Source organism: Peromyscus leucopus, chromosome 20, assembly GCF_004664715.2.
Source record: "Peromyscus leucopus breed LL Stock chromosome 20, UCI_PerLeu_2.1, whole genome shotgun sequence".
NCBI classification, from domain to species: Eukaryota; Metazoa; Chordata; class Mammalia; order Rodentia; family Cricetidae; genus Peromyscus; species Peromyscus leucopus.
In genome coordinates, this window is record NC_051080.1 from 42,869,894 (window position 1) to 42,896,406 (window position 26,513).

The 26,513-nt window shown below is 38.2% G+C and overlaps 1 protein-coding gene across 6 annotated transcripts in view; it reads left to right on the forward strand.

Annotated features, from left to right (window-relative positions):
• Vps13b (vacuolar protein sorting 13 homolog B) overlaps positions 1–26,513 on the forward strand; it is a 527,154-nt gene that overhangs the window by 54,006 nt on the left and 446,635 nt on the right. For all 6 annotated transcript variants that reach the window (XM_028884474.1, XM_028884475.1, XM_028884476.1 and 3 more), the window contains 8 exons: positions 3,768–3,863; positions 4,251–4,373; positions 4,806–4,943; positions 5,852–5,939; positions 6,872–7,063; positions 12,049–12,218; positions 15,068–15,262; positions 16,465–16,589. In XM_028884474.1, the coding sequence (XP_028740307.1) occupies positions 3,768–3,863; positions 4,251–4,373; positions 4,806–4,943; positions 5,852–5,939; positions 6,872–7,063; positions 12,049–12,218; positions 15,068–15,262; positions 16,465–16,589 (1,127 nt within the window). The remainder of the gene's footprint in view (positions 1–3,767; positions 3,864–4,250; positions 4,374–4,805; positions 4,944–5,851; positions 5,940–6,871; positions 7,064–12,048; positions 12,219–15,067; positions 15,263–16,464; positions 16,590–26,513) is intronic.

Sequence of the window (26,513 nt, forward strand, 5' to 3'; positions counted from 1 at the left end):
GTGAGCCACCATCTGGGTATTGGGAACTGAATCCATTGTGAGAGTAGCGTGTGTTCCGAACTGCCGACCCATTTCACTAGCCTACATTCTTATTTATTTATTTTTTTGCATTTTTACTTTTAAAGAACTAATTTTATCCTTCCTCTCTTTGTTTAAGACAGTTCATTTTGTGTCTAGGTCCTCTTCTATTTTAAACAGCATTCAACTGCTTTCTTTATTAAAAGTGAATATAGCTAGGCAGTGGTGGTGCACGCCTTTAATCTCAGCACTCGGGAGGCAGAGCCAAGAGGATCTCTGTGAGTTCGAGGCCAGCCTGGTCTACAGAGTGAGATCCAGGACAGGCATCAAAACTACACAGAGAAACCCTGTCTCGAAAAACAAAAACAAACAAACAAAAAAAAAAGTAGCTATATATTCAAATAGAGTACATAACATGTATGATCACAGTGAGTAAAAGGGAACTTACTAGCACTTTGGTATCCCTCATTTGTTCTTTGATAATATTTTGCCTTCCCTTCCTTTCAAATATAACTCAGCTTGAATTTTGAGTTGTTTTCCTAGCTTTTTCTAATACTATTACCATACATGTCTATAATCAGTTCTTAATTTTTGCAACAAATATTTACTCATTTATTTGACCCAGAGTCTCATTTAACATGGACTGGCCTCAAACTTTCTATTTACTAGCCGAAGATGACATTGGATTTCTGATCCTGTGTCCTCTTAAGTGCTATGAAGGTTCACAGCCATCTACTGCTGTGCCTAAATTCAAATATTAATGCAGCTGTGTCCCTGAGTGAGTCTGAGTGAAGTCCGCATCCTAGTCTAGAGCTACATTGTAATTTAAATCAATATGATGTAAAGAACGTTTACTAGTAAGTTAGGTAGAGAGAGAGGAAATTATGTAACAGTGCGGGTTGCATTAAAAGGGAGAGAATTATGCATTTTAAAATTGGTGGCCGAGGGAGGTTGTTTTGTGAAGGAAGAATCATTTAAGCAAAGGTTCCTGAAAGAGAAAGCCTGGTGGATATATGGGAATGAGCATTTCAGGACTAGCAAGGGTTCAAGAGCTGTCCAGGAGGCGGCTAGTTCAGAGCAAGAGCTAATGTGTCAACAGTGTTACCTGCCAGGCAGGGGGTTTGCAGCAGTGCAGTTTGAAAACCACTTAGGCCATTTAGACTTGTCTTTATTTTGAGTGAGTTAGGAAGTGTTTGGACAGGAAAACTATATGATAATTCCAATTATTCTTTACAGTGGATCATTGTGATTGTTGTGCTGAATGGATGTGTGGATGCTGACAGGGGTCAGATTTGTACCTTCCCTCTCCCTGGAGGGCACTGTTGTGTCACATCTCACGCTTCAACACATACAAACACAGAACACTTGGTTTTCCTATGCTGTCCTGCACTTTGCACTGTAGTACATTTTATGAAAATTCCAACATTATCCATTTTATGAATATTGTTTCCTAAACCTCTGTGTCAAGTTAGTCATCATATTCCATACTTCTTAGAAGCTCTCACAGACTATGAGTTTTTAAACTCAGTACGTCAGTATGTCTTTAAAAAAAAAATAAGTAGTGAGGGAAGTCAAAGATTAAAAGTTAAGTACTACCTTTTCTAATGATTTATCAAATTACTGATGAAAATTGTATTCCATAGAACCAGTATAGGCACTTATGCAAAATATCTGTGGAGGGACAGTATTTGTTATTAGTCAGTCAATTTTGTTTATTTGTTTTTCAAGACAGGGTTTCTCTGTGTAGTTTTGGTGGCTGTCCTGGAACTCACTCTGTAGACCAGGCTGGCCCCAAACTCATAGGGATCCACCAGGCTCTGCCTCCTGAGTGCTGGGATTAAAGGCATGCGCTACCCCTGCCCGGCAAATATTTTTAAAAATGTAAAGCATTTGTGCTTCTCTAATGTTTCTCTGAGGAAAATATGTTGATATGTAGGAGGAAAATATTTGAATTCAGGGTTCCGCTTGGATTTTAAGAAGGTATGGACTTAATTTGTGGTTTATATTTTGGTCAGAAAATAAGGTCATGTTTCTATATTAGCATTTGGAACATTTGATATTAGTCCAACAAAAATCATGCTAAATTAAATGTAGCATTTTTGTAGTAATGTTTAAGTTGTTCTTGTAATGTTTAAGTCCTTTTAATCAATTAATTGCTTTTTCTGTGGAGTAATTGTAGACAGCTGAAGGCTGATCAAGTTTTGAAATTCATTTTTACTTAAATATTTTCACTTTCAGAATTCTGTTTAAAAATAGCAACTTTGAGAATGCCAGTACTAGAAACATATAAGAAATAAAAGCTTATCTGTAAAGAAAAAAGTATAGAATCTTTAGATTAAATGAGAACAATTAGTTCTCAGTATAAAGTAGTTAGGCTTAAAATTATAATTTCCAGTTCAATAACTTTTATTTGGCTTAATTCTTTTTTAAAAATGTGATCTCTCTCTTTGCATTTCAATTTGAAGTATATTATATATCCATTTTGCAGTCTAACACTAACCAAATCATTGCCAAATCCAAGGAGGACACGTTAATTAAAGAAATAACCCTTTCCTAAGGGAAGGAATGTTACATTGCAGAGGAGTTGCAGCAGTACTGCAGAGTTCTCCTCTTTGCCCGTTTTTCCTGTCTTTGTTACCAGTTTGTGCTGCCATGTGTGTTAGCCAAACCAGTAAGCAAAGGCTGATGTAATCCTAACTGTTTCTAGACTGTCATTAACCCTTGTCATTTTATCTTTCTGTTCTGTGATACAAACTAGGCTGGCCCATTGTGATCAGAGAAGTAGAGTTCAGGTCAGGTGTGCTCTCTTGCCCCCTGCACTTAGGCTTCAAAGGCAGGGGTCTGCTGCACATGCTAGCCAGCCTTCGGTACACAGGCAGGGGTCTGCTGTACATGTGAGCCAGCCTGGGGTACACAGGCAGGGGTCTGCTGCACATGTAGCCAGCCTGGGGTACACAGGCAGGGGTCTGCTGCACATGTGAGCTAGTCTGGGGTACAGAGTAGGGGTCTGCTGTACATGTGAGCCAGCCTGGGGTACACGATGAGCTCTGGACCACTCGAGGTTGTATAGGGAGACAATATCTCAAAAAACTAATCCTTCAAACAAAAACAACCAAAAGGGGGAAGTAATATAAACACATTCTATAAATAACATGCTACGAGTTTCAGGGCACAGCAGTGTTTGTATTGTGTCACTGGTGGTCCACATGAGTGCTTGTTTCCCACAGATGACAAGTGTTTGTTGCATGAATGAACAGGTCTGTGAGATAAAGTAGGGGATGCATTTTTGATAAGGAACACCTGTGAGTCTACCTCCTTTGGGAACTAGAAAGTCTTACTGAGTCTGTAGTCTGTGTTTTTCTGTAGCTTCTTTCTTTTAAAAATAGTGGAGAATCTTGGAAATGATCGAAATTAAAAATCAAATTAAATGAATTAAAGTCATAGTATATATAATATGTTTTTGATAGATTATTTGGGCCATCTTATGAGTGGGACTGTGAATATATGTAGCTTTTTTTTTTAAGTGCCATGAAGGAGTTAAAAATGTTGCATGTTTGACTTCTTTAGTCCATGGATAATTCGTAGCAGCTGTTTTTTTTTCTTTCTTTTTTTTGCACCTGTTTTTCTGCTTAATAATTAAATTTCCTGAATCTTAAAATTGGCCTTATTTTCATAATGCATAATGAAAATGACAATGTATTGCTATTTATGGCTAGTTTTGATTTACTTAATATCCCTCTATTTCTTAGCTCACTGAAATGCAAGCTGAAAGTAGCTATTATAGCCCACAGAAAGTCAAATCTAAGGAAGTTTTGTGTTGGGAACAAGAAGGAACTACAATTGAGGTAATCTGTCAACATTCACATGGGAACATGGGCTTTTGTCAGATATTTGTGTATTTAAAATACTTAGATTTACAGTCTTGCAGTCATTCTGTTTTAGTCAGTATTATTGATTGGAATAATTATTCCTTCAATATGCAACATGAATTTGTTTCAGAATGTGTGTCTGTGTGAGTGTGGGATGCTTGATGTTCACAGAGTTCCAACCATTGAGGCTATGAAGGTTTGAGGATACAGAGACAAGGAAGCTGTCTATGTCATAGTGTATCATTGTTGAATGCATATGAAAGGCAGCAGTCCTAACTGTTTTATGTAGAAAGTCTACAAGGAAAGTCTGTACTGCCGTTATTAAATACAAGTTCTTCATTCTAATGTCCCTTTCCCTTACAGGCACTTATGATGGGAGAGTCTTTCTTTGATTGTCAGATTGGATTTGTAGGGTGCAGAGCCATGTGTCTTAAAGGAATTATGGGTGTTCGAGATTTTGAAGAGCATATGAATAGAACTGAAACTGTAAGTCAAGAGCTTCCCCTTATTTTAGAGAAAATGCAAGGATAATGAAGTGTACTAATAACCATATAGGATCTGTTTGGCTGCCTTCGACTGTGGCTTGAAAGAGGGCCTTTCCTGTTCCCTCTGCATTTCCTGTGTAAGAAATTATGTATCGCAGGAGATATAAAAAGTTGATAGCACTTAACACTTAGATAATCATTCCAAACGTATTTCATTCATAAATGCTTTATTGTTTATGGTAGTTGCTTGGAGTGCCTTTTTAGTTTTTTAATTGTTCTTTGTCAAAATAGCAGTAAACAGAGATCGCATTCCTTTCCTTTTTATAGGAGGACATCAAGCTTTAGTGATTTCTGTTGAGTATACTAAAAGAGTGAAGTATCATTAATAGTAATGACTTTTTCTCCTGTTCGGATTTATGCATTCGTTTTTCAGGAATCCTGCTTCTTCATTTGTGGTGAAAATCTGAGTACAAAAGGTTTGACATACCTCACAAATTCACTGTTTGATTACCGAAGCCCGGAGAACAATGGCACCCGTGCGGAGTTCATATTGGATGCAGCTCTCCATAAGGTCCGGGGTAGACATTTGAGCCAAATACTTGCTGTGGATCGGTGGACACATTGTGTGAATACTTGTGATTGTTGTTTGCTTCTCAGTCTCTTCCAAGCATTGATTGTTTATTGAAACATTTGGAATGTTTTGGTCTAAGTTCTAAACCTAGAAAGGCTTAAGGGACGTACAGAAATATTTAGCTTTTTGTAGTATAGCCATAGTTTGTTTATGCATACTTACTCTTAATCAGTTATGGAGGAAACATATAGAATTACCTCTATTATTTTTCTTGTCTCTAAACTGTAAGATTGATGAAAAGGAACAAACTTCACTTTTCACTGCATACTTTTTTGCCATTTTTTCCAATTTTTCATATGATTGCATTAATATGCTTATAGAATATTAGTGAATTTTCAGATAATTAAGTAATAATCTTTCGTATTCATGTAATATAAACTTATAATTTATACTTTAATTTTCTAATTGAGATTGGCTTTCATAGTTAAAACTAAAGAATTTAATGTTTCCTAGTGTGATGAGCACACATTTAGAACATTCCAGTGTATTGTCAGTGTTTGAAGTGTTTCATGTCAGTATATTGAGGTAATTGTGGACTGCCTCTATTTGAAGGATGCATTATTGAGCAGTTTTGTGATAGTGATTAAGGTCAAGATACATACTCATTAAAGCTATTCATTAACTAGCCAGTGTTCCAAATGTCTAGTAGAAATATGGTTGGCCTCCAGTGAGGTCGGTGTTAGAGGATCACTACTCTTCTTAGGAGGGAATTTTCTGGATAGCCTCTCTTCTTTTGCTTTGCAATCCTTTGGGTTGATGCAGTCGGTGTAGGGTTGTGAACCAGATGTATTCTGTTTTAATACGTTGTTCTGTCCAATATTGTGCTCTATTTCTGTGTTAATTGGCAGGAGACGTACACTGAAGTAGCAGGCATGCAGAGGTTTGGTGCTTTCTACATGGATTACCTGTATACCATGGAGCACAGCTGTGGCAAAGGTGTGGCTTCTCTTGATTTGCAGTTACCTCTCCTTAAGCAGCAGAAAATAAAGGCAGCTTCAGAGTTAGTTGGCCCTTGGCATGCTATATTCCATTCCATTCCATTTATTTTCAGGTATTTTGGGGGGAAGGGTTTAATTTTGGTATTGTAATAGAATTTTAGTGTTATAATAGACTGGTCTAATAGATCCTGGCATTTTAAATCCTTTACTTGTATAGCTGTGCAAAAATACATTTAAAATACCCAACTAATATCAGTATCCATACACATTAAATATAAAAATTATATATATAAAATTTCATTTTACATTAGCATGTCAGAAAAAACAAACACTTCTTTTTCTGTACTAAATATATTTTGAAGACTATGTATAGAGATTTTTTATTAAATGTTTGTTGTTATGAGCAGAAAAGTAGAAGTAAATTCCTTCAATGCTGAACACAGGTTTAAATAGACATTTAAATAAGTAATGGTTATAAGCCATGTTAAAAAAGGAGCTTGGGGAGGCCAAAGTAAAAAAATGACAGCTTGTTTGAAGGGTTGAAAATTTCAGAGTTGATCTTGAAGGTAAGGTCTTTTTTTTGTAAAGAGAAGAACATGAGGCTGGAGAGGTGGCTCAGCCGCTGAGAGCATCTGGCTGCCCTTCCAGAGGTCCTGAGTTAATTCCCACAACCACATGGCGGCTCACAACCATCTGTAATGAGATCTGGCGCCCTCTTCTGGTGTGCAGGCAGACATGCAGACAGAACACTGTACATAATAAATAAATCTTAAAAAAAAAAGAGAACATATCAGCAAATTTCTGTCGTCTTTTTTGCATTGTTTTTGTGTTTTTAGTTTTCATTAATCAGAATTAAATATGGTGTTTATACATTTACTTTTTATGTCTGATTGATGCTTAAAATACTAATATAAAATTGATCTCTTCTAGGTCCAGCAAATCAGCAAGACTTTCCTTCAGGGAAAAATGAGGATTTGGGAATAGTCCAAGAAAAGTCTACCAAAAGCCTTGTTATAGGTCCTCTGGATTTCCGCTTGGACAGTAGTGCAGTACATCGGATTTTGAAGATGATTGTCTGTGCTTTGGAACATGAGTATGAACCATACAGCAGGCTAAAACCAGGTTTGTTCTTGGCTTAATTCTTGACTGCCAAGATGTTTCACTGATTGTGTGACTCAGTTTTACTTTCATTCTGTTATATTTTGCCTGTTAGCATGGGCTTTCTTTCATTTGTACATCTGTCAACTTAGTGAGTGAACTTGTTTGTGGAAGTCGTACGGTGACATGTGTAATTTTTGGCATAAGGACTTGAATAAGTCATATTTGTCAGTGTTTCCTTGTCATGCTTCTTTGTTTTTTATTTTATGTGGATTGATTAGTGCTTTGCCTACATGTGTGTCTGTGTGAGGGTGTCGGGTCCCCTGGGGCTGGAGTTACAGACAGTTGTGAGCCGCCATGTGGGTCCTGGGAATTGAACCCAGGTCCCCTGGAAGAGCAGCCAGTGCTCTTAACCATTGGGCCATCTCTCCAGCCCCCAGTGTCATGCCTTTTACTAGTCTTTTTAACACATGTTGGTGAAGTATTACCTGAACATGCATATTTAACATTCAAGAAAACTTAGGAACTACTGATAAAAATGAGTTTGCTATACAACTAATTTTAACACATGATGTGAAGATATTATATTTTCTTAAAATAAATTACTTTTAATTCAGTGAGACGACTCTATAGAAGAAAGTACCATACTGAGAGAATATAGTATACTAGTTAAGAACTCACCTGTGGAATCACAATACGCTTTGAACTTCAACCGTCACTTTTTTTCCCCCCCAAGACAGGGTTTCTCTGTGTAGCCTTGGCTGTCCTGGAACTTGCTATGTAGACCAGGCTGGCCTTGAACTCACAGAGATCCACCTACTGCTGCCTCCTGAGTGCTAGGATTAAAAGGCGTGCGCCGCCGCCGCCGCCGCCGCCGCCGCCGCCGCCGCCGCCGCCACCACCACCAGCTTAACTTTTTTTTTTTTTTTTAAATGTATATTGGCTTTCCTCCCTCTCACCCTCTCTCCCTTCCTTCCTTTTTTGCTTACCTTTGTGTCTGTGTGAGAGTGTTGGATCCCATGGAGCTGGACAGTTGTGAGCTGCCATGTGGGTGTTAGGACCTGAGCTTGGGTCCTCTGGAGCAGCCATTGCTCCTCACAGCTGAGCCATCTCTCCAGCCCCTTCAATTATCTTTTTATTTATGGGTATGTGTGTATGTTTTAATTCTAAATGAAAACAACAACAAAAACAAACAAACACACACACAAAACAAGGTGTCTTAGGTTTTTATTTCTGTGAAGAGACACCACAACCACAGCAACTCTCATAAAGGAAAACATTTAACTGGGCTGTCTTATAGTGTCAGAGGTTCAGTCCATTGTCATCATGTTTGGAAACCTGGTGTGCAGGCCGACATGGTGCTGGAGAAGGAGCTGAGTGTTCTACTTCTTGATCCACAGGCAACAGGAAGTGAACTTCCTATCACACTAAGCATAGTCTGAGCAAAGGAGCCCTGAAAGCCTACCCATACAGGGACGCACTTCTTCCAACAAAGCCACACCTCCTGATAGTGCCACTCCCTTTGGAGGCCATTTCTCCCCCCAAACCACTACACAAGGCAATGAGTATTTCAAGGCAATTGGTGATCTTTCCTGAAGGCAGATTTTTCTGTCTCACCAGCCAACTCCTAAATAACCACATGGAGACATCTTATTAGTTATAAAAGATGGGCTGATAGTTTAGGTTCGTTACTAACTAGCTCTTACAATTTAAATTAACCCACTTCTATTAAGTTGTGTACCACAAGGCTCGTCCACCTCCTCTGTGGACTTCCCATGTTGCTTCTCCTGTGTCTGCTGGCAACTCTCGGCATCTTCGCCCTTCTTCTCCCAGCATTCTCTCTGCCCTGAAAACCCTGCCTAGCTATTGGCCATTTAGCTTTTTAATTAAACCAGTCACAGTGACATATATTCACATAGTGTAAAGGAATAATCCACAACACTTTCCTATAGAAGAATTATGTCTATTCATCTCTATATATGTATGTATGTACATATATACACACACATACATATATAATGCATGTATACACACAACTAAAATTTAAAAATACATAAAATACATAAAATTTGAAATAGTTGATCATCTGCTAAATGTGATATATGTATATATGCTTTGTAATCCTAGTACTTGGGTGGTGGGAGTCATTATACATGGCCAGCCTGGGACAGATGATGAGGCCTGGACTTAAGTAAACAAATGCAGGAGTGCAAAGCAAGATGTTAGTGATCAGTGAGAAGACAGAGTTGTTCTACACTTGGTCAGAAAATTAAAACTTCTGTTTCTACTTGTTACACATATGTAAAGAACAAAAATTAAAAGAAATTATAAAAATTAAAATAAACTTCGAGTTTAAATTTCAAATCAACAAGCAAGCAAATAAATACCACCCCCAAAACAAAACAAAACAAACAACCTATGGTATGGTCAGTTTTGTATTGTTCTTGAGTGATTTTCATGTAGAGTGTTTCCTTGGCATTCCTTTTTCTGTTTTGGGTAAGACTTCAGGATTCTTCTCCTTTGTGTCTTCAAAATCTTGGAAGTCTCTGAGAGGTTCTCCAGAGATCTACTTTGCTTTTCTTTATCTCTTCCTCCTTTCCCCCATTGTCTGTGGTGTTTGTTTTCACTCAGTTCTTCTACTTGATATGTGGAAGGTGGAGTGGTGGATTGTTGGTATTCTGACGGTAAGCTAGCCTGTCATTATATATTCAATATAAGTATATAACACGTAAATTTATATATTGACTATTAATATGTAATATTCAATTTAGAATTTTACTTCCTGTATTGTCCAGTTTTGTTTCTTTGCTGTACTTTTGTTTTTAATGATCATTTTTCTGTTTAGATTATTAATTTTTGTAAACTGTCACACAGTTTTATTAGTGTTACATATTCTACTGTTTAAGCATGAGCTTAAATAGCAGATGTGCAGTAGTAATAATTGTCCAAGCATGATAGAAAAAAAAGATATAATTGATGATTGATCATGATGCTCACCTATTGCTTCCCTAATGATTTGTGGACTGAAGACCTATAAGTACATCATTTATATAATTGGAGTGAATATACCCTGTTAACTGATGCTTGAATTCTACAATTATGCTAGTTGAATTCTTACATATCAGCCTGATTACATATGTTTTAAATCTTAAGTTGTTAACAATTCTTCTGTATTGTTTTTATGTACTTCCCTATCAGTATATATTTAAGTAAAAAGTTAAGGGTACAGTTCTATGAATTTTATAAACTTAACCCCATCTATTTACGTAACTGCTCTAGAAACACAAAACATGATCAGTTAGAAATCCTTATTGCGCTTTCTTCAGATTATTCATTTTTCTGGCTTCAAGGATAACCATTATCCTTATTTCTAACATCTGAGAGTGCTTTGAGTATTTGAATGCTTGTTTCTACTGTTTATTTATTTTTGAAATAAGGTCTCATTGTCTAGCCTTAAATAGCCTGGGACTTGCTATGTAGATCTGACTGACCTTGAACTCATAGAGATCTATCTGCCTATGCCTCATGAGTGCTGCAGTTAAAGGCATGTGCTACCAAGCTTGGCTTGAATTCTCATATATGAAATTATACAGCATTTGCTCTTTTTATATTTGTGGGATTGTTCTTACTGATGTATAGGCTTCTTTTGTGTGGATATAATCTACTTTTCCATTTTACTTTCAATGACTGTTTGATTAACTTTTAGTTCTTTTACTGTTTTCATAGCGAACACTAGCTTACGTGTTTATACATTCCACTCTCAGTATATACTTCCAAACTGCATGTGTGAGTGGCTGAACCTTTCACTCCTTTGAGTATGAAACTTTCAGTTGCTTTTGATCAGATTATAACCTGCTACCAAATTTTTATGATCCACAGGCAGAAATGGTTTTTTATGTCTTAGACAGTTAAAAAATTTCATTTTGTACATATTAAAATTGTATGAAATATAAATGTGAATATCTCTAAGTGTATGTGTGTTTTGAACTCACGGCCTCATGCATTCTAGGCTACATCAAGTTCCACGAACACGAATTTGTTGAAGCCCATATAGTTGTTCATTGTCTTGCACTGCTTTTGTGCTCCAATGGTATATCTGAGTAACTGTGACATGATCTGGCCCATCAAGCCTAATATTTATTTATAGTATGACACTACTGACCATCCCTTCTATATGCGTGCCAAAATCCAGTCATTTTCATCTTTTAAATTTTAACCGTTCTAGTGGGTGTTCTGTTATGATACCTAATGTCTAGCTTTTTATATACTGTTTAGTGTTTGAAGAAGTCACATTTTGGGTAAGGTGAATAAGTTAGCCCAACTCCGTTTTCTTTTAATTATTTTCTAAGGGGTTTTACATTTTAAAAAAATACCCATTTTGGGGCTTGGAGAGATTGCTCAGAATTAAAAGTGTTTGCTGCTGTTTCATTGAACTCAGGTTCTATTCCCAGCACCCATGTGGCAGCTCACAAGCACCTGTAACACCAGTTCCAGGGGACCTGACAACCTCTCTGGCCTCTCTGGGTAGCAAGTCCTTCTGTGCTACACAGATGGACCTGCATGCAAAACGTAAGGAAAATACATGAAACACACACGTAAAGAAATCCTGAAGGACATCTGTCTGTCTGTCTTTGTAAGGGTATCTGTCTCCATCTGTACATATCTTTGTCTGTGTCAAATAGTTTTTTCTAGTTTGTGTTTTGTCTTTGTACCTTTAATTTTAATGGTCAGAAAATTGGTGTTATTTTAAAGAAAGAAATTATGAACTCCTGAAAAGAAATATCAAAATAAAATATTTAATTTCTGTATACCTACGACTTATACATTTATATTATCTAGTAATTTGTATTATAATCTAGAGTAACTAGATGTTAACTATTTTATGACTGTTTCATTGTTGAAGAATTGCCCTTAAAAATCATGGAGCTCATAAATTCAGTTTTTAGTTGTTTAAGAAAATTAACTTATTTAAAATATTCTTCATTGACGTTTCATCATTTTCATTTTAGAAGGTAAGGATGAAAAGGACGCAGCAGTGACCTCCGAGGATGTGGCTGCTTTGGAGGAATACATTCCCACGCGGCACACAAGTGTTACTCTGCTCAAATGCACTTGCACCGTTTCCATGGCAGAATTCAATTTGCTAGACCGTTTGCTTCCTGTCATCGCGGGAGGAAAGGTGCGTTTGTTGTTCATGGCCTGTTTTCTCTGGTGCATGCGTTATTAAAGTGTGTCTGCGTTTATTTTTCCCCTTATGGAATAAACTCAATATAATAGTTGTTGATTTTTAGAAGCTAACATTAAATAAAACACTTTTAATAAATCTAAGTTAAGGTTGTATAAAGAAATGCTGAAGAATATGGCTTCTAGAAATGAGAGCATACGCTGCTGTATTACCTCAGACAGCTGCTTTACAACTTTAACTCTTCCTTTCTCTTCTGGGTTTGATATTTCAAACAGTTGTTAATTTAGGGGTTAAGAAATCAAAATTTCTGCTGAATTATCTTTATTTCTTTTAAAAAATATTATATTTTCTTCCTCTGTCTCTGTCTGTCTCTGTCTCTCTGTCTCTGTCTCTGTCTGTCTCTGTCTCTGCACTTTATATACCTTGGCACACTTTGGAGGTCGGAAGCTAACCTGTGGGAGTCCGTTTTTGCCTTCTGCCATGTGGGTCCCAGGGACTGCTGTCAGGTCTTTAGGGTTAGAAGCAAGTGCCCTTACCTGCTGAGTCACCTCACCTGCCCTTTATGTCTTTATTTACACAATGAAGGCAAAACCAATATTGCTGTCAACTTCTCAAAGGACCAAGTGACTTCAGTCATGTGTGAAAGAGCATATATTTGTCCTTCACTGCAGCTAAGTGTTTTATAGGTCCACAGCTGTACTCCAGGAGTGGTATCTAGAAAGCCCTACTGTCTTACTGAAATGAGAGAAGCCAATAATCTAAACAAGTCATCTTGTTCCTATTCAGGCCTGGAACTGGACAGTGTTAGAACTAACACACTTCTGTTTGTTCTTACTGCTGATATGTCACCCTTATAAAGGCTCAAGGAAAGAAGCCAGCGAAGGGTCCAGCACCCTCTTCTGACCTCTGCAGGCATAGGTGCACCCCCATTCCCAGATACACATGCAGGCGAGACACTCCTATGCACGAAAAAAACCTAAAATAACCTTAAGACAAAATCCAAGGAAGAAATGTGATTCCTACAAGGATCAGAGATTGAGTGCACAACCACTTGCACTAAGAAACCACACAAATAAGAAAAAAGAGGGATAGAGTAGCCAGAGTTGGAGCACCTAGAGCTGGGCATTTCACAAAAGCGTAATTCAAAATGGAGAACCAAGAAAAAAGTTGAGGACAACTTTTGCCAGTAAACTCTTAGGCTTTATTAAGCTATTGGGATTTTGGAATATGGACTTGTTGCTCCTAGTAGCATCAAGAAGCAAAATTAAGGTAAAGAATATTAACAGAAATTGAGCCACGCATGTTTGCATGCTTGAATCCCAGCACTCGGGGGGCAGAGGCAGCAGGTCTCTGTGATTTTGAGGCCAGCCTGGTCTACAGAGTGAGTTCCAAGAGTATATAGAGAAACCCTGTTTTTTAAAGATTTATTTATTTATTATATATATAGCATGTTTGACTGCGGGCCAGAAGAGGGCACCAGATCTCATTACAGATGGTTGTGAGCCACCATGTGGTTGCTGGGAATTGAACTCAGGACCTCTGGAAGAGCAGTCAGTGCTCTTAACCTCTGAGCCATCTCTCCAGCCCTTGTTTTTTTTTTTTTTTTTTTTAAAGGAAAGAAAAATTAAAAAAAAGAAAAGAATATTATCAGAAATAAAGGGAGCCACTCCAGAATGTTACATGTGTCTGTTTAAAGATTGAGGGGCATACACAGTTCCTACAGATGTTTAGTCACAGGGGGTTATTTTGTATGACTCCATCCCATGGAGTTTAAAAAGAGACCGAACTGATCTACAGTGATAAGTGAGAATGCCGGTCTCTCCCGTGCCGGTGCCAACCTTCTGGAGCTCTTAAAGGGGCAGCAGTCCGACAGTCATTGTGCCTCAAAGTTCACATTAGTGTGGTTCATTTTAGGATTTTCCCCAGGTACCCAAACTAATTTAGAAAGCAACACAAAGCAAAAACTGAATTGGAAGTAGTTTCACAGTGAGTGCTGATATAAACAGTGAGGGTAGTATGTTCAGTCCATCAATTTTAACCACATTTCTCTCTGATATTACTGATTTTGGGTTAGAGAAACAGTTTGTCAATAGATTGTCTCAAGACAAGAAGGTCTTGGTTTTCTTTATTGAAAGCCAGAACTGGTTCATTTTGAGAGTCCCAGGAAAGGCAAGGGTACTTCCCATTTGGGTCCACTCTCTTTCAAGCTTGTCTGTGCCAATTTGTGAGCTCACTGCTGCTGCCAAAACCTCTGTGATTTAAGGACTTTTGTGCCTTTAGCATTTGTATCCTTTTTTTTTTTTTTTTTAGGTTTTTAAAGGCAGGGGTTTCTCTATGTAACTTTGGAACCTGTCCTGGAACTCGCTCTGTAGACCAGGCTGGCCTCGAACTCACGGAAATCCACCTACCTCTGCCTCCCCAAGTGCTGGGACTAAAGGCATGTGCCACCACTGCCCAGCTTAACATATGTATTCTTAGTAAATGTTTTGGATCATAATTTTGCTTCGTGTATACTTTATTATGTCTTGTACAATGTTTGGTGTGATCCTCTCCCGTTTAGAGTGGTTAAGGAAATAAGGAGTGTTAATGCTCCTTCCATTGATTGAAAAATAGAAATTATTAGCTAAAAGAGCAAGAATAATTTTACCTAAAATGCATTCTTTAAAAGTTGAGGCATACTTGAAATATCTAGAAGGCATTTGTATTTGGTTCTTTCATGAGAGTACTACCAAAGGCATCTCTGGAGGTTTCTCACTGTGAAATAGGAGGGTCTGAAGTTTTGTTTAGAGAGATATATGTAGATCAGTCATTCTTCTACTCAGATTAATACCATTACTTTCCAGAACTCAAGTAACTTCATGAATGCCACAAACTTCCAGTCACTTCGACCTTTGCCATCCATTCAGATATTGGTGGATAAAATTAATTTGGAACATTCTGTTCCTATGTATGCTGAACAGCTGGTGCGTGTAGTCAGCAGCCTTACTCAGCCTTCTGATAATCTTCTGCATTATTGCTATGTCCACTGCTACCTTAAGGTATGGAAAGAGAATTTTTCTGTTTGGTATTATCTGTTCAATTTATGAATATCAAATGAATTGCTTCTGAAATCTTTGTTCTTGAGGTTGTAATTTTATAAAATCAATATTTCATATGGTAAGATTTAAGTAAGATTTAGTCACTACTCCACTATAATTAAAATGTCTGTATTTTAAATTCCTTTGAATTCCAAGAAATTAGTAGTTTGATATTTGTAAGGCAATTGTGATTTTATAGTTTTAAAGATTTAAAAATATCACCCATAATGAATTTTGTAAGCAGTAGTATAACAAAATGTTTAATACCGGTGCTTTTTTAAACAAACTCAGGATACTTGGAAAGAAACATTAATATAGGCATAGTACTTCTTTACACTTTAACATACTTACTTTTAGTCAGCTTCTTCTTCTTGGACTCACAGTAATTCTTGATATAAAGGAAACATCTTATTTGTTTAGTGAGTCTGTGTGCAGGCATGCATGCATGCATGCATGCAGGCAGGCATGCGAGTACACACCCTTGTCCTTGTGGCTCTGAAGCTGAGGTTGACTTTAGATGTCTTCTTTGATCACTCTGAACATGATTTCTTGATAGTGGGTCTCCACTGTACTTGCAGCTCATGGATTGGCTGATCAGTGAATCCCTGGCTGAGGTTACAGGCATGTGACCTGGCTAGCTTTTATCCATGCGTTCTCGGGACCAAAGTCAGATCTTTACAATTGTACAGCAAACCATCTCCCCAGTCCTTCTTCTTCAAACTTAAAAACTATTTGAAATATTCTTGTAGCCAGTGAGGTGGCTCAGTGGGTAAAGGTGCTTGCTGCCAAGCCTGCCATGGCTGTGGGCACATGTGGAGTGAGAGGACCACTCGCGTGAAGAATACTTCCTCTGAATGGGTTTTAGATACTGAACTCATCTTCCTAGGCTTGGTGGTGCTTAAAAAAAATTCTTAGTTATATGTGTATAATGTAAAACAGATATAACACTAAAGATAATACTTTTATATCTCTTCAGATTAATTTTAAGTGTAAAGTATTTAAATGTAACTGTTGTTGAACCGTCTCAAACAGAACATGTTTTGTAGGAATTTCATTTGAGAAGTGGAACAAACATGGTAACATATTTATTGTGCAGCTGTTGGTAGTGACTCCCATCCTCACTTACTCTACTCTGAACATTTGATTGTGCTGTGTTGTTCTAGGTGTTCGGCTTCCAGGCAGGACTGACATCTTTGAATCACAGTGGATCTTACTGCTTACCTGTACCAATTATTCCCTCTTTCAGCACTGCCCTTTATGGGAAACTTCTGAAGCTCCCCACTCTCTGGTAAGTAAGTACTTGTTGAACTTTGTGATTTATGTTCATTTTTATTTTATAATTTCTGGATAGAAAAACTTCAAACATGTCTATCTTATCCTCTTGTACTAGCTTTATACAAAAGTTTAGAAAACAATTGAAATTGTTTTTTTATTGAGACCTAATGTGGAATAATCTTTTTGTACACTGTGAAGAAGTGTCACTCTGATTAGTTTAATAAAAACCTGAACCGCCAATAGCTAGGCAGGATTTCCAGGCACAGAGGATGCTGGGAAGAACAAGGGAGAGTCACCAGGAGACACAGAGTGAGTGAGACATGCTGGACGACAGGTAAAGCCATGAGCCATGTGGTAATACATGCATTAATAGAAGTGGATTAATTAAAGTTGTAAGAGCTATTTAGTAATAAGCCTGAGCTATTGGCTGAGCATGGTTATTTGGGAACTGGCTGGCAAGAAAGAAAAGTCAGCCTACAACCTAAGAAATGAAAACCTCTTTTTTTTAATTAACATAATTTTTTAAATGATTCTTTGGGAATTTCACATCATGCACCCCAGCCCCACTCATTTTTCAATCCTTCCATGTCTGTCATCCACCCTTGTACCTCTCCTCACAAAAGAAAATTAAAAAGAAAAAGAAAAATAATAACACAAAAAGAGAAAAAAATCACTCCACTCCTGATTTTTCCCACCTCTCCATCACATAGCCATTTGTTGCAGTGGTCTTGGGAGCTGCTGTGTGTCATGCATGGTAACTTTTTTGTCCAAAAAGCTTTACTTGCAAATGTTCATTGTAATGGGCTGTTGGTCTGGTTCAAGGCCTCTGGCTTCTGGCACACCATCAGTACTGGACCCTCACTGAAACTTCTCTGGGATATCCTGCTGTTGCTCCAGTCATGGAGATCCTGTGGCTGTGATTCCACAGGACCAGTCAGTCACATGCTCCAGTAGGTCATAGATGAGGTAGATGTTGGGATGGGCCAACTCAAAGCTCTAGATGTGAGTTTGCGTGGTAGCAGAGTTGGTCAGTCTGGGCCTCCACCAGGACCAGACCCCCTAGGCGAGGGTCAGGGCCAGCTCTCCCTCACCCATGCCATTGGGGCCAGATCTCCCTCAAGCAGGGATGGTGAGGGGTAGGGCCAGCTCTTCCTCTTGCAGGGCCAGTTTTCCCATTGTGTTGGCTGGCAAGGGGGAGGACAATTTTTCCAGGGCCATTGAGGCACCTGTGGACAGCTTTCCTGCATCCATGACACTACTGTGCAGTTCTCCTGCTGAGGCAACCATCGAGGGGCAGGACCAGGTTTCCATTGCCCAGGCCACAGGGAACAGGTGGAAACTCGGGCCATGGACATCATTACAGACCCTGGCAGCAGTAGGGCCACTGACGCAGACATGGCCCTGGCCTGCAACTCGGCCCTGGTGTGTCACCACAGATATTCTTTTCTACTATGCTGTACCCTTCATAATATACAGTTTGAAAGTGAAATGAGTAAGGTTCACCTTTTCAAAGAAGTTTGCCTATTAATCCAGAAAGTTTATAAAAGGACATAGTTTAATTAACTCTTGGAATGTATCCTGTGAAGAAAGCCATTTGGAAGTTACTTTTAATGCCTTGGTAGGTTTATTTTAGTAAATGTAATTTTCCTCACATGTCATTTATTATGCTATGCACAGATGGATTTAACTTTATATACATGGTGTATTCCATTGGAGTCTAATGCAGTTTATATTTTGATGTGTTAAGAAATGGGGGCTGGGCATGATAGTGCATACTTTAATACCAGCACTCAGAAGACAGAGGCAGGTGAGTTTTTGTGAATTTGAGACCAGTTTGGTTTACATAGCAAGATGTAAACAATATGACAGCCAGAGCTACATAGTGAATAGTGAGACCCTGTTTCAAGACAAAAAAGAAAAAGACCATAGCGTTTTTTTTTTTGTAGTATCAATTTTGTTATCATTTTTACTAAGTGCTTCAGAAAACTGTTATCTCAATTGTGTTATTTCATTTACTCTAATAAAAACCACAATGAAATATTTAGTTTCTTTGTAAGAAACCTTCTGTGTTGACATTTTCTGGATAGACATGAATAGGCACCGACTGGCATGATCCAGAAGTTTAACATCCCAGTGTTTGACTTTGCAAATTTTGCCTTTGCCTTTGAGTGACTTGGGCAGATTCTTGTGTTTTGCTCTTAGCCCATCTTGATTCCTTTAGCATTTTAGGAACACAATTTATATTTTGGTCTCTATTAGTTACTTTTCTTGTTGCTGACCCAATGCCTAATGGAAGCAACTTAAGTGGGGAAGGACTTTTTGGTTTATACTTTGAAGCTCTGTAATCAGTCATGTTGGGGAAAGCATGGTGCCAGGAGTGGAAGACTGCCAGCCACATTCTATCCAGTCAGGAAGCAGGGGCCAGAGTATAAATTCCCACCCCCGTGACCACCTCTTCCAGCACAGCTCTACCTCCTAAAGGTCACAGCCTTTCCAGACAGTATCACCAACAGGAAAGCAGGTGTTCGAACACATGAGCACACCGGGTCCTTTAACATTCAAACTACAGTATGTTCTGAAGTATTTAGATCTGCCAGCGCCTCTCCTACCTCCAAGACCACATACTACCATGGGGAGCAGCAAAGTCTCTAAAGCTCCATGGTGGTCCTGACATCCCTCTCTTGTGAACTCTTTTGTGAACATGCTCCTCTTTAACCTGATGAACTAGGCAGCAAATATTTTCTCTCTTATATCCTGTTCTTTCAGGAATGCTTGTCCTTTTTCTGAGGACTTTAGGTCTTGATATTAGCGAAGACCTCAGCCTGCAATCACCAAGTGTTCCCTAATGGTTCATGAGACAGCCAAAGACTGATTAACTTCATATTGCCTTAGTCTGTATAGCCTTTGTTTAATGAAGGAATGAGTGTGTAGTATATTAATTTCCTTGTTTCTAAAGCAGTCATACTTATTCCATTTACCTCCATGTTACATAGTCTCACAAACCAGGTTCTAAGTGTCTCTTTCCCCAACTCAGGCAATCCAGTTACAAGGTATTCTCTGATTACCATAGTTTCCTGTAGTAGGACATTTTTGAGGCCCCCATCTACTAGCTAAATTATAGATTTTCCTTTCTTTATTATTAATTGTTGCAAATGAGGGCTATCTTCTATCTCTTATTATGTTTTCTTTCATTCACTGTTTGATTTTTATTGTGAATTCCAAGGTTTTGGATCCCAGCAAAGGCTCTATACCAGTCTTAACTTGTGTGCTCTCTTTCCCTTACATCTGGCCAGCTGTGAAATATAGTAAGCCAACACCTCTATCTCCTCCTTTGGTTGTTGGTTGTTTTTACTGTTTTGGGAGACTCCCAGCTCCCAAATAAATCACTTCCGGAGGCTTATTCTTAATAATAAATGCCCAAACTTAGCTTGCCTTTTTTTCTAGCCAGCTTTTCTTAACTTTAAATTATCCCATCTATCTTTGGCTTCGGGGCTTTTTTCTTTCTCTATTCCTGTATACCTTTTCTTTTCTTCTTACTCCATGTCTGTCTGTGTGGCTGACCCCTTACTCCTCCTCCTTCTTCTTGCTCCTCCTTTCTATTTATTCTCTCTGCCTTCCAGCCCTTCCTATCCTTTCTCTGCCTTGCAATTGGCCATTCACATTTACACAGGCTCAGTAACACAGCTTCACACAGTTAAACAAATGCAACATAAATAAAAGCAACACACTTTAATATTCTACAACATCCTGTTTTTCTGCCAAATCAGAGCCTGATGTGAAGAATGGCATCTTCATGTCTTTTTTCTGTTGTATTTTATGCCTTACATAGACACTTTTTTTTATGGCAGTCTTAATGTCTACAACAAATGCCACTCAATAGCCACCAAAGCTTTTTTATGACATTGTCCAATAGATGCAACTTCTTTGAGGATTGCTGTATATTCTTAGTTCATCACTTGTTTTGGAGATATCTTCTACTCATGAGGTAGATGCCATTTTTAGTGATTGGAATAGGAACAACAGCCATCGGCTCACATTTTTGAATGCATAGTCACCAGGTAGTGGCACTATTTGAGAAGGATTAGGAGGTGTGGTCCTGTTGGAGTAGGTATGACCTTGTTGGAGGAAATGTGGCCACTGTGGGTGGGCTTTGAGGTTTCAGAAGTCCATGTTAGGCCCGGTCTTGCTCACACTCTCTCTGCCTGTGAATCAAGATATAGCTCTCAACTACTTCTCCAGCACCATACCTGCCTACATGATGCTTTGCTTCCTCCCATCATGATACTGGACTACCCCCCTGAAACTGAAAGCAAGCCCTCAATTAAATGTTTTCTCTTTTAAGAGTTGCTTTGGTTATGGTATCTCTTCACAGCAATAGAGCATTGACTTAAAACACCGTTCATCAAAGAGGCATGCCATTTCATACCATGAGGAGTAAGATGACCTCCCTAAGGATACTCGACTATGAGATACCTAAGCTAAGGTTGCATATCTTATCATGAATCACAGTGAACTGTCAGTACAACAAGGATGTATGACCCTGTATCGTATGGGAGAAGGTAGCCATATCTGAATTGCTTTTTTTTTTTTTTGGTTTTTTCGAGACAGAGTTTCTCTGTGTAGCTTTGAGCTTTCTGACTCACTTGGACCCAGCTGCTCAATCACAGAGTCCGCCTGCTCTCCCGAGTGCTGGATTAAGGCGTCGCCACAGCCTGAATTGCTTTTTCTTAAATTTCTCTCTTGAACTGATCATCCCCAGGTTCATGTCTCAGCCATTACAGGCTACATATATACATGTAACAAACCTACCTTACTCATCTTTGTCTTTTTGGTCCCTGTTAAGAAACTTATGCTGTGGAGCAATCCTTTTCTATACTATGACTATGTATTACTCTCATTGGTTAATAAAAATTTGACAGATTGGTGGCTGGGTAGGAAGTTAGGCAGGAAAGTGAAACTGAGAATGATGGGTAGGAGGAGGGTAGAGTCAAGGGAGATGCCAGTGAGCTGCCCAGGGAGCAAGACATGCTAGAGGTCAGGTAAAGCCATGAACCACATGGCAATACATAGATTAATAGAAATGGGTTAATTTAAATGTAAGAGTTAGCTAGTAACAAGCCTGAGCTACAGGTTGAGTGTAGCTGGAGTTTTCTCCAGTCCTGCCTGGTCCCACGGTCAGGACAAATCTCTGTCACCCGCCAGTCCTGCATCTGCTCAGACCCAACCAAGTAAACACAGAGACTTATATTGCTTACAAACTGTATGGCCGTGGCAGACTTATTGTTATTTAGTTCTTCTATCTTAAATTAACCCATTTCTATAAATCTATACCCTGCCACATAGCTCGTGACTTACCAGTATCTCACATGTTGGTACTCATGGCAGCGGCTGGCGGTGTCTCCTCACTGAGCCTTCCTGTTCCCAGAATTCTCTTCTCTGCTTCTCCTGCCTATACTTCCTGCCTGGCCACTGGCCAATCAGCATTTTATTTATACAGAGCGATATCCACATCATGTTGAGCATTTATAATTCATATTCAGCCTCTGAGTTGTTTATTTGGGACCCGTTGGTCAGGACACGATGCATCTGTTTACAAACTTACCTTTGTTAACTTGATTGGAGAAATGTGAATAAACATGTCTTTACCCAAGATAGGGCACTGATGACAGGATCAAAGAAAGTATTCTGTCTTTGCTTAACTTAGGAAACTAGTAAGTTTATTGGGGTTGTTTAATGGAACCTGAATAATGACATAGCAAAGCCTACATCCTTGGAGCTCCTGGTAACGTGTAGGCAGCTCAGCTGGTTGGAGTGCCTCCCTCCAGAGGTTCTTACTACTTCTCTAAACTTGTGGATGTTGTAACATTCTGAAGTGCTTTGGCCTGTAAGTTTTATTTATTTCCTGAGTTTTATGAGGCGCTTTGTTTCCAGGAAGGATTGCTTAAATTCAAGGAAAATGGCTATGCAACACAGCTGAAATTTCCATAGTTAAAAAGGAATATTTAAATAAGGTTTAGTAATATGTAGATCTTAATAGTATGAATTTCATGTAAAATAGGTCTAAAGGCATCTGAAGGAAAATATTCCAGTTTAAATACTTTTGAATGCATTCAACATCAAAAATTGTATTTATTTGCCCGTGCTTTGTAGTTTCACACATAAGACCATTCCCCATAATTTGTAACATTTGTTGTTTACAAAGGCATGTTGCTTTGAAATATTTTCTTTATAGTTTTTTCTTCATAAGTACTACATTCCTTTAGTTCTTTTTTTATTCTTTCTTTCTTTCTTTTTTTCCCCCTAGATAGGGTTTCTCTGTGTAGCCCACGCTGTCCTGAAACAACCTCTGTAGACCAGATTGGTCTCGAACTGCAGAAATCCACTTGCCTCTGCTTCCTGAGTGCTGGGACTAAAGGTGTGCACTGTCAACTGCCTGGCTAAAAATTACAAAACTTAGTACATTCAGATACTGCTAAGATAAGTACAATTGGAAGCCAGTAAACCACTACATAAAACAAACCACACAGTTGGTGATTGAAATCAAAATCCATACGAAGGCCGAGAGTTCTTTTGAGCACTTTTTAGATTATTGAAGTGGAACACACTGGTTATGTCTCCAGTCAGTTCTGCTCCCGCTGTTTTCTCTTTCCCACATCATACACACTGTTGCATGTGGATTAAAAAGTTCACACTCCAGATTTCTTGACAGTAGGTAAATGATGCTGTGTGTGTAATTCATTTTGTAGCATAAAGAACATTGGAAATACTCTTAGTATGTTTTGAGTTATCAATTAGAGTTCATGTAAATGAGCAAAAATGGTTTGTACTTTTAATGTAAAACTATTTCTAAATTGAACTGTAAATTCTGTATGAAACTTTAATCAGGTAAATTAATATTTCCAAAATATGTGATTAAATAACATTAAAAATTCATTCTTCCATTTAAATTTATTTTTTGTTATTTGAAATTTTGGGTTGTGTTTTATCTTTCTTTCTAAACTATATGATTTTGAAACATAAACTTCAAAACCTCTTTGTTTGCTCAGTGGTTGTCGTCAGTCTAATATGTTGTTAGTTCTCTTGTGTCAGAAACAAATTGGCGTGTGTCAGGCATGCCAAGACTCAGTGGTCAGCAGCGCTTGATAGAAGTCTTGATCAATCACTTTAAATTTGTAGTTGTCTGTTCCCAAAATAGGAGGGTATTTCATGGTCATTAAAAAGTAGCCAGTGGATAATGTGGAACCATAATCTTTTTACTAGTATCAGTTTTAATCCTTAGTCCCAGGCAGATCGCTGTTTTTAGATACCTGTTGGATTTCCAGATGAATGTTGAGAACAGAGCAACATATTTCCAAATGCATTTTTTAAAATTTCAATTTGAGCATTCTATGTAGAAAGATGTGTTTGTTGTGGACATGCACTGAGATATTTCCTTACTGAACTGGACCTTTGGTAACTAGCTCAAAGCTGAAACCCAGCATTGTTAGTATCTCAGTAGCCTGTGTAAGTTTCTCTCTTTTATGGTTCATCATTAGCCTGATTCTAATAGTAGCTTAGTTTTAGCTGTTCTGTGTATAGCACAGGTAACATATATTCCATTTTGACTGATTTATGTCACTCAATGCTTTGAAATATATCCAGACAGTAGGATGTAGTTTTGAAATTGCTTATTATTGCTTGTGTATGATATTCTATTACATGAACATTTTTTAAAGATTTATTTATTTATTTATTTATTTATTTATTTATTTATTTATTTATTATGTATACAGTGTTCTGCCTTCATGCATGCTTGCAGGCCAGAAGAGGGCACCAGATCTCATTACAGATGGTTGTGAGCCACCATGTGGTTGCTGGGAATTGAACTCAGGACCTCTGGAAGAACAGCCAGTGCTCTTAACTGCTGAGACATTTCTCCAGCCCCTACATGAACATTTTTAATTCATATGTTCTCGATCTGAAATTTTATTCATTTGTATTAAGTTTTTTTATTCCTTTTGCCATTTCCCCTTAAGCTTAAGTTATGCCATCTACTAAATATTTTTCAACTAACCATGATGTAATAGGGCACTGTGCTATGTGTGAGTTTGGGCAAAAACTGTAGTAGAATACAGAGAGTATCAATTGTCATGTGTCCCTGGAAAATTAAGTAATAGTGGAGAAGACACTAAAAAGCAATCAACTTTAAATTTCAAAGGTGAGTATGAATCACCCTGCTCTGTGTGTTTAAGAAAGGAGAACATTTCTTCAGTTATCAGGGACAGCTTAAGAGAAGAGGTTCTGTTAGGACTGACCTTCCATGACTGAGGGAAGTTTCTGCCGTCACAGGAAGTACAGTGGGCCAAACTCTGCAAAGTCCCTTGAACCTTTGATTTGTGTATGAATACAGTTATCTATACTTTTTAATATCAACAGTTAAAGGCAGTTAAGCTAGTTAATCATACATTTGTTAGCCCTATTTGTTTTTGATGGGGTTTTAAAACTTGTATTACAGTTTTAAATCACTTTTCTTCAGTACTTGTTTTAAAATGTTGTTTATTTGTTTATTTTTATTTTTATGACAGGGTTTCAATCTGTAGCCCAGGTTGTTCTGGAACTGAGAGTGATCCTCCTGCCTCTGTCTCTTGAGTGCTGGGATTACAAGTATGAGCCACCATGCCCAGGTAAAGTGTGAGTTTTACTTACTAAGTCACATTTGACATGTTTTGAAGGTTGAGTGCATAGAGCTGTTAATTGAGGTTCAGCCGTTTCTTTGACGATGGTGTTTGGGCCCTCACAGTGCTCTGGCCTTCTTGGGATACAGTGTCTGCAGGGTCACCACCATGTGAGTGCTAGGAACAGAACTCAGGTCCTCTTAAAGACCAGCAGTGCTCTTAACTGCTAAGTCAACTCTCCAGGGTCCCTTCTTTAATCTTCATTTGTGTCTTTTATGTGTGTGGTTGTTTTGAAGGTATTTTTATGATAGAATCTAAAAGAATATTTCTGATTAGATATAAAATTTAAAAACACATCTCATCTATAATATGCAAGCTTCTTCACTAAAAAAGAATGTCCTGGCTTGTTTTTATACCAGCTTGATACAAGCTAGAGTCATTAGAGGAGGGAGCCTCAATTGAGAAAATGCCTCCATAAGATGGGCTGTAGGCAAGCTTGTGGAGCATTTTCCTAGTGATTAATGGGTGGTGCCATCCCTGGGCTTGTGGCCCTAGATTCTATAAGAAAACAGGCTGAGCAAGCCTTGATGAACAAGCCAGTAAGCAGCAACCCTCCATGGCCTCTGCATCAGCTCCTGTTTCCAGGTTCCTGTCTGTTTTTGAGTTCCTGTCCTGACTTCCTTCAGTGATGAACAGAGATGTGGGAGTATAAGGCAAATAAACCCTTTCCTCTCCAAGTTTCTTTGGTCATAGTGTTTCATTGCAATAATTGTAGCTCTTACTAAGCAAGGAGTGTGGGTGGTTTGGCTAGCTTGTCCTTTTTAAACAGTAATTTGAGCATGTATCCCTGTTGTTTTTCTATAGATTTATTTTTTAGAATGTTTATTTAACTAAATTCCTTTTTAGCTTGTTTTCATAAACATTTACTGAATGTAAGTTACAATTATGTCCTGGCGCATAAGAGCTCCAGGTATGAAGAAACCAGTCATGATACAAAAACGATTAAATTCTGAATATAAAACTAATATAATTTCTAAGTTGGTGGACATAAAGATTTATATTAAAAAGAACAAACTAACACACAAAGCTGCCTCTCGAGAGCACTGCAGTGTTCTTGAGAAAAATGCACTTCTGATACAGTTCTGTGAATTTGCATGAATTTTGAATGCTGATATTTACAAGGTAAGCATGTATACCATTCCCATGACAAAAACCTATGTGTCCTTGAGGTTGCAGAAAGGACACTGCCACAAAAAGTATTCTTCCCATGTCTATGAAAGCAG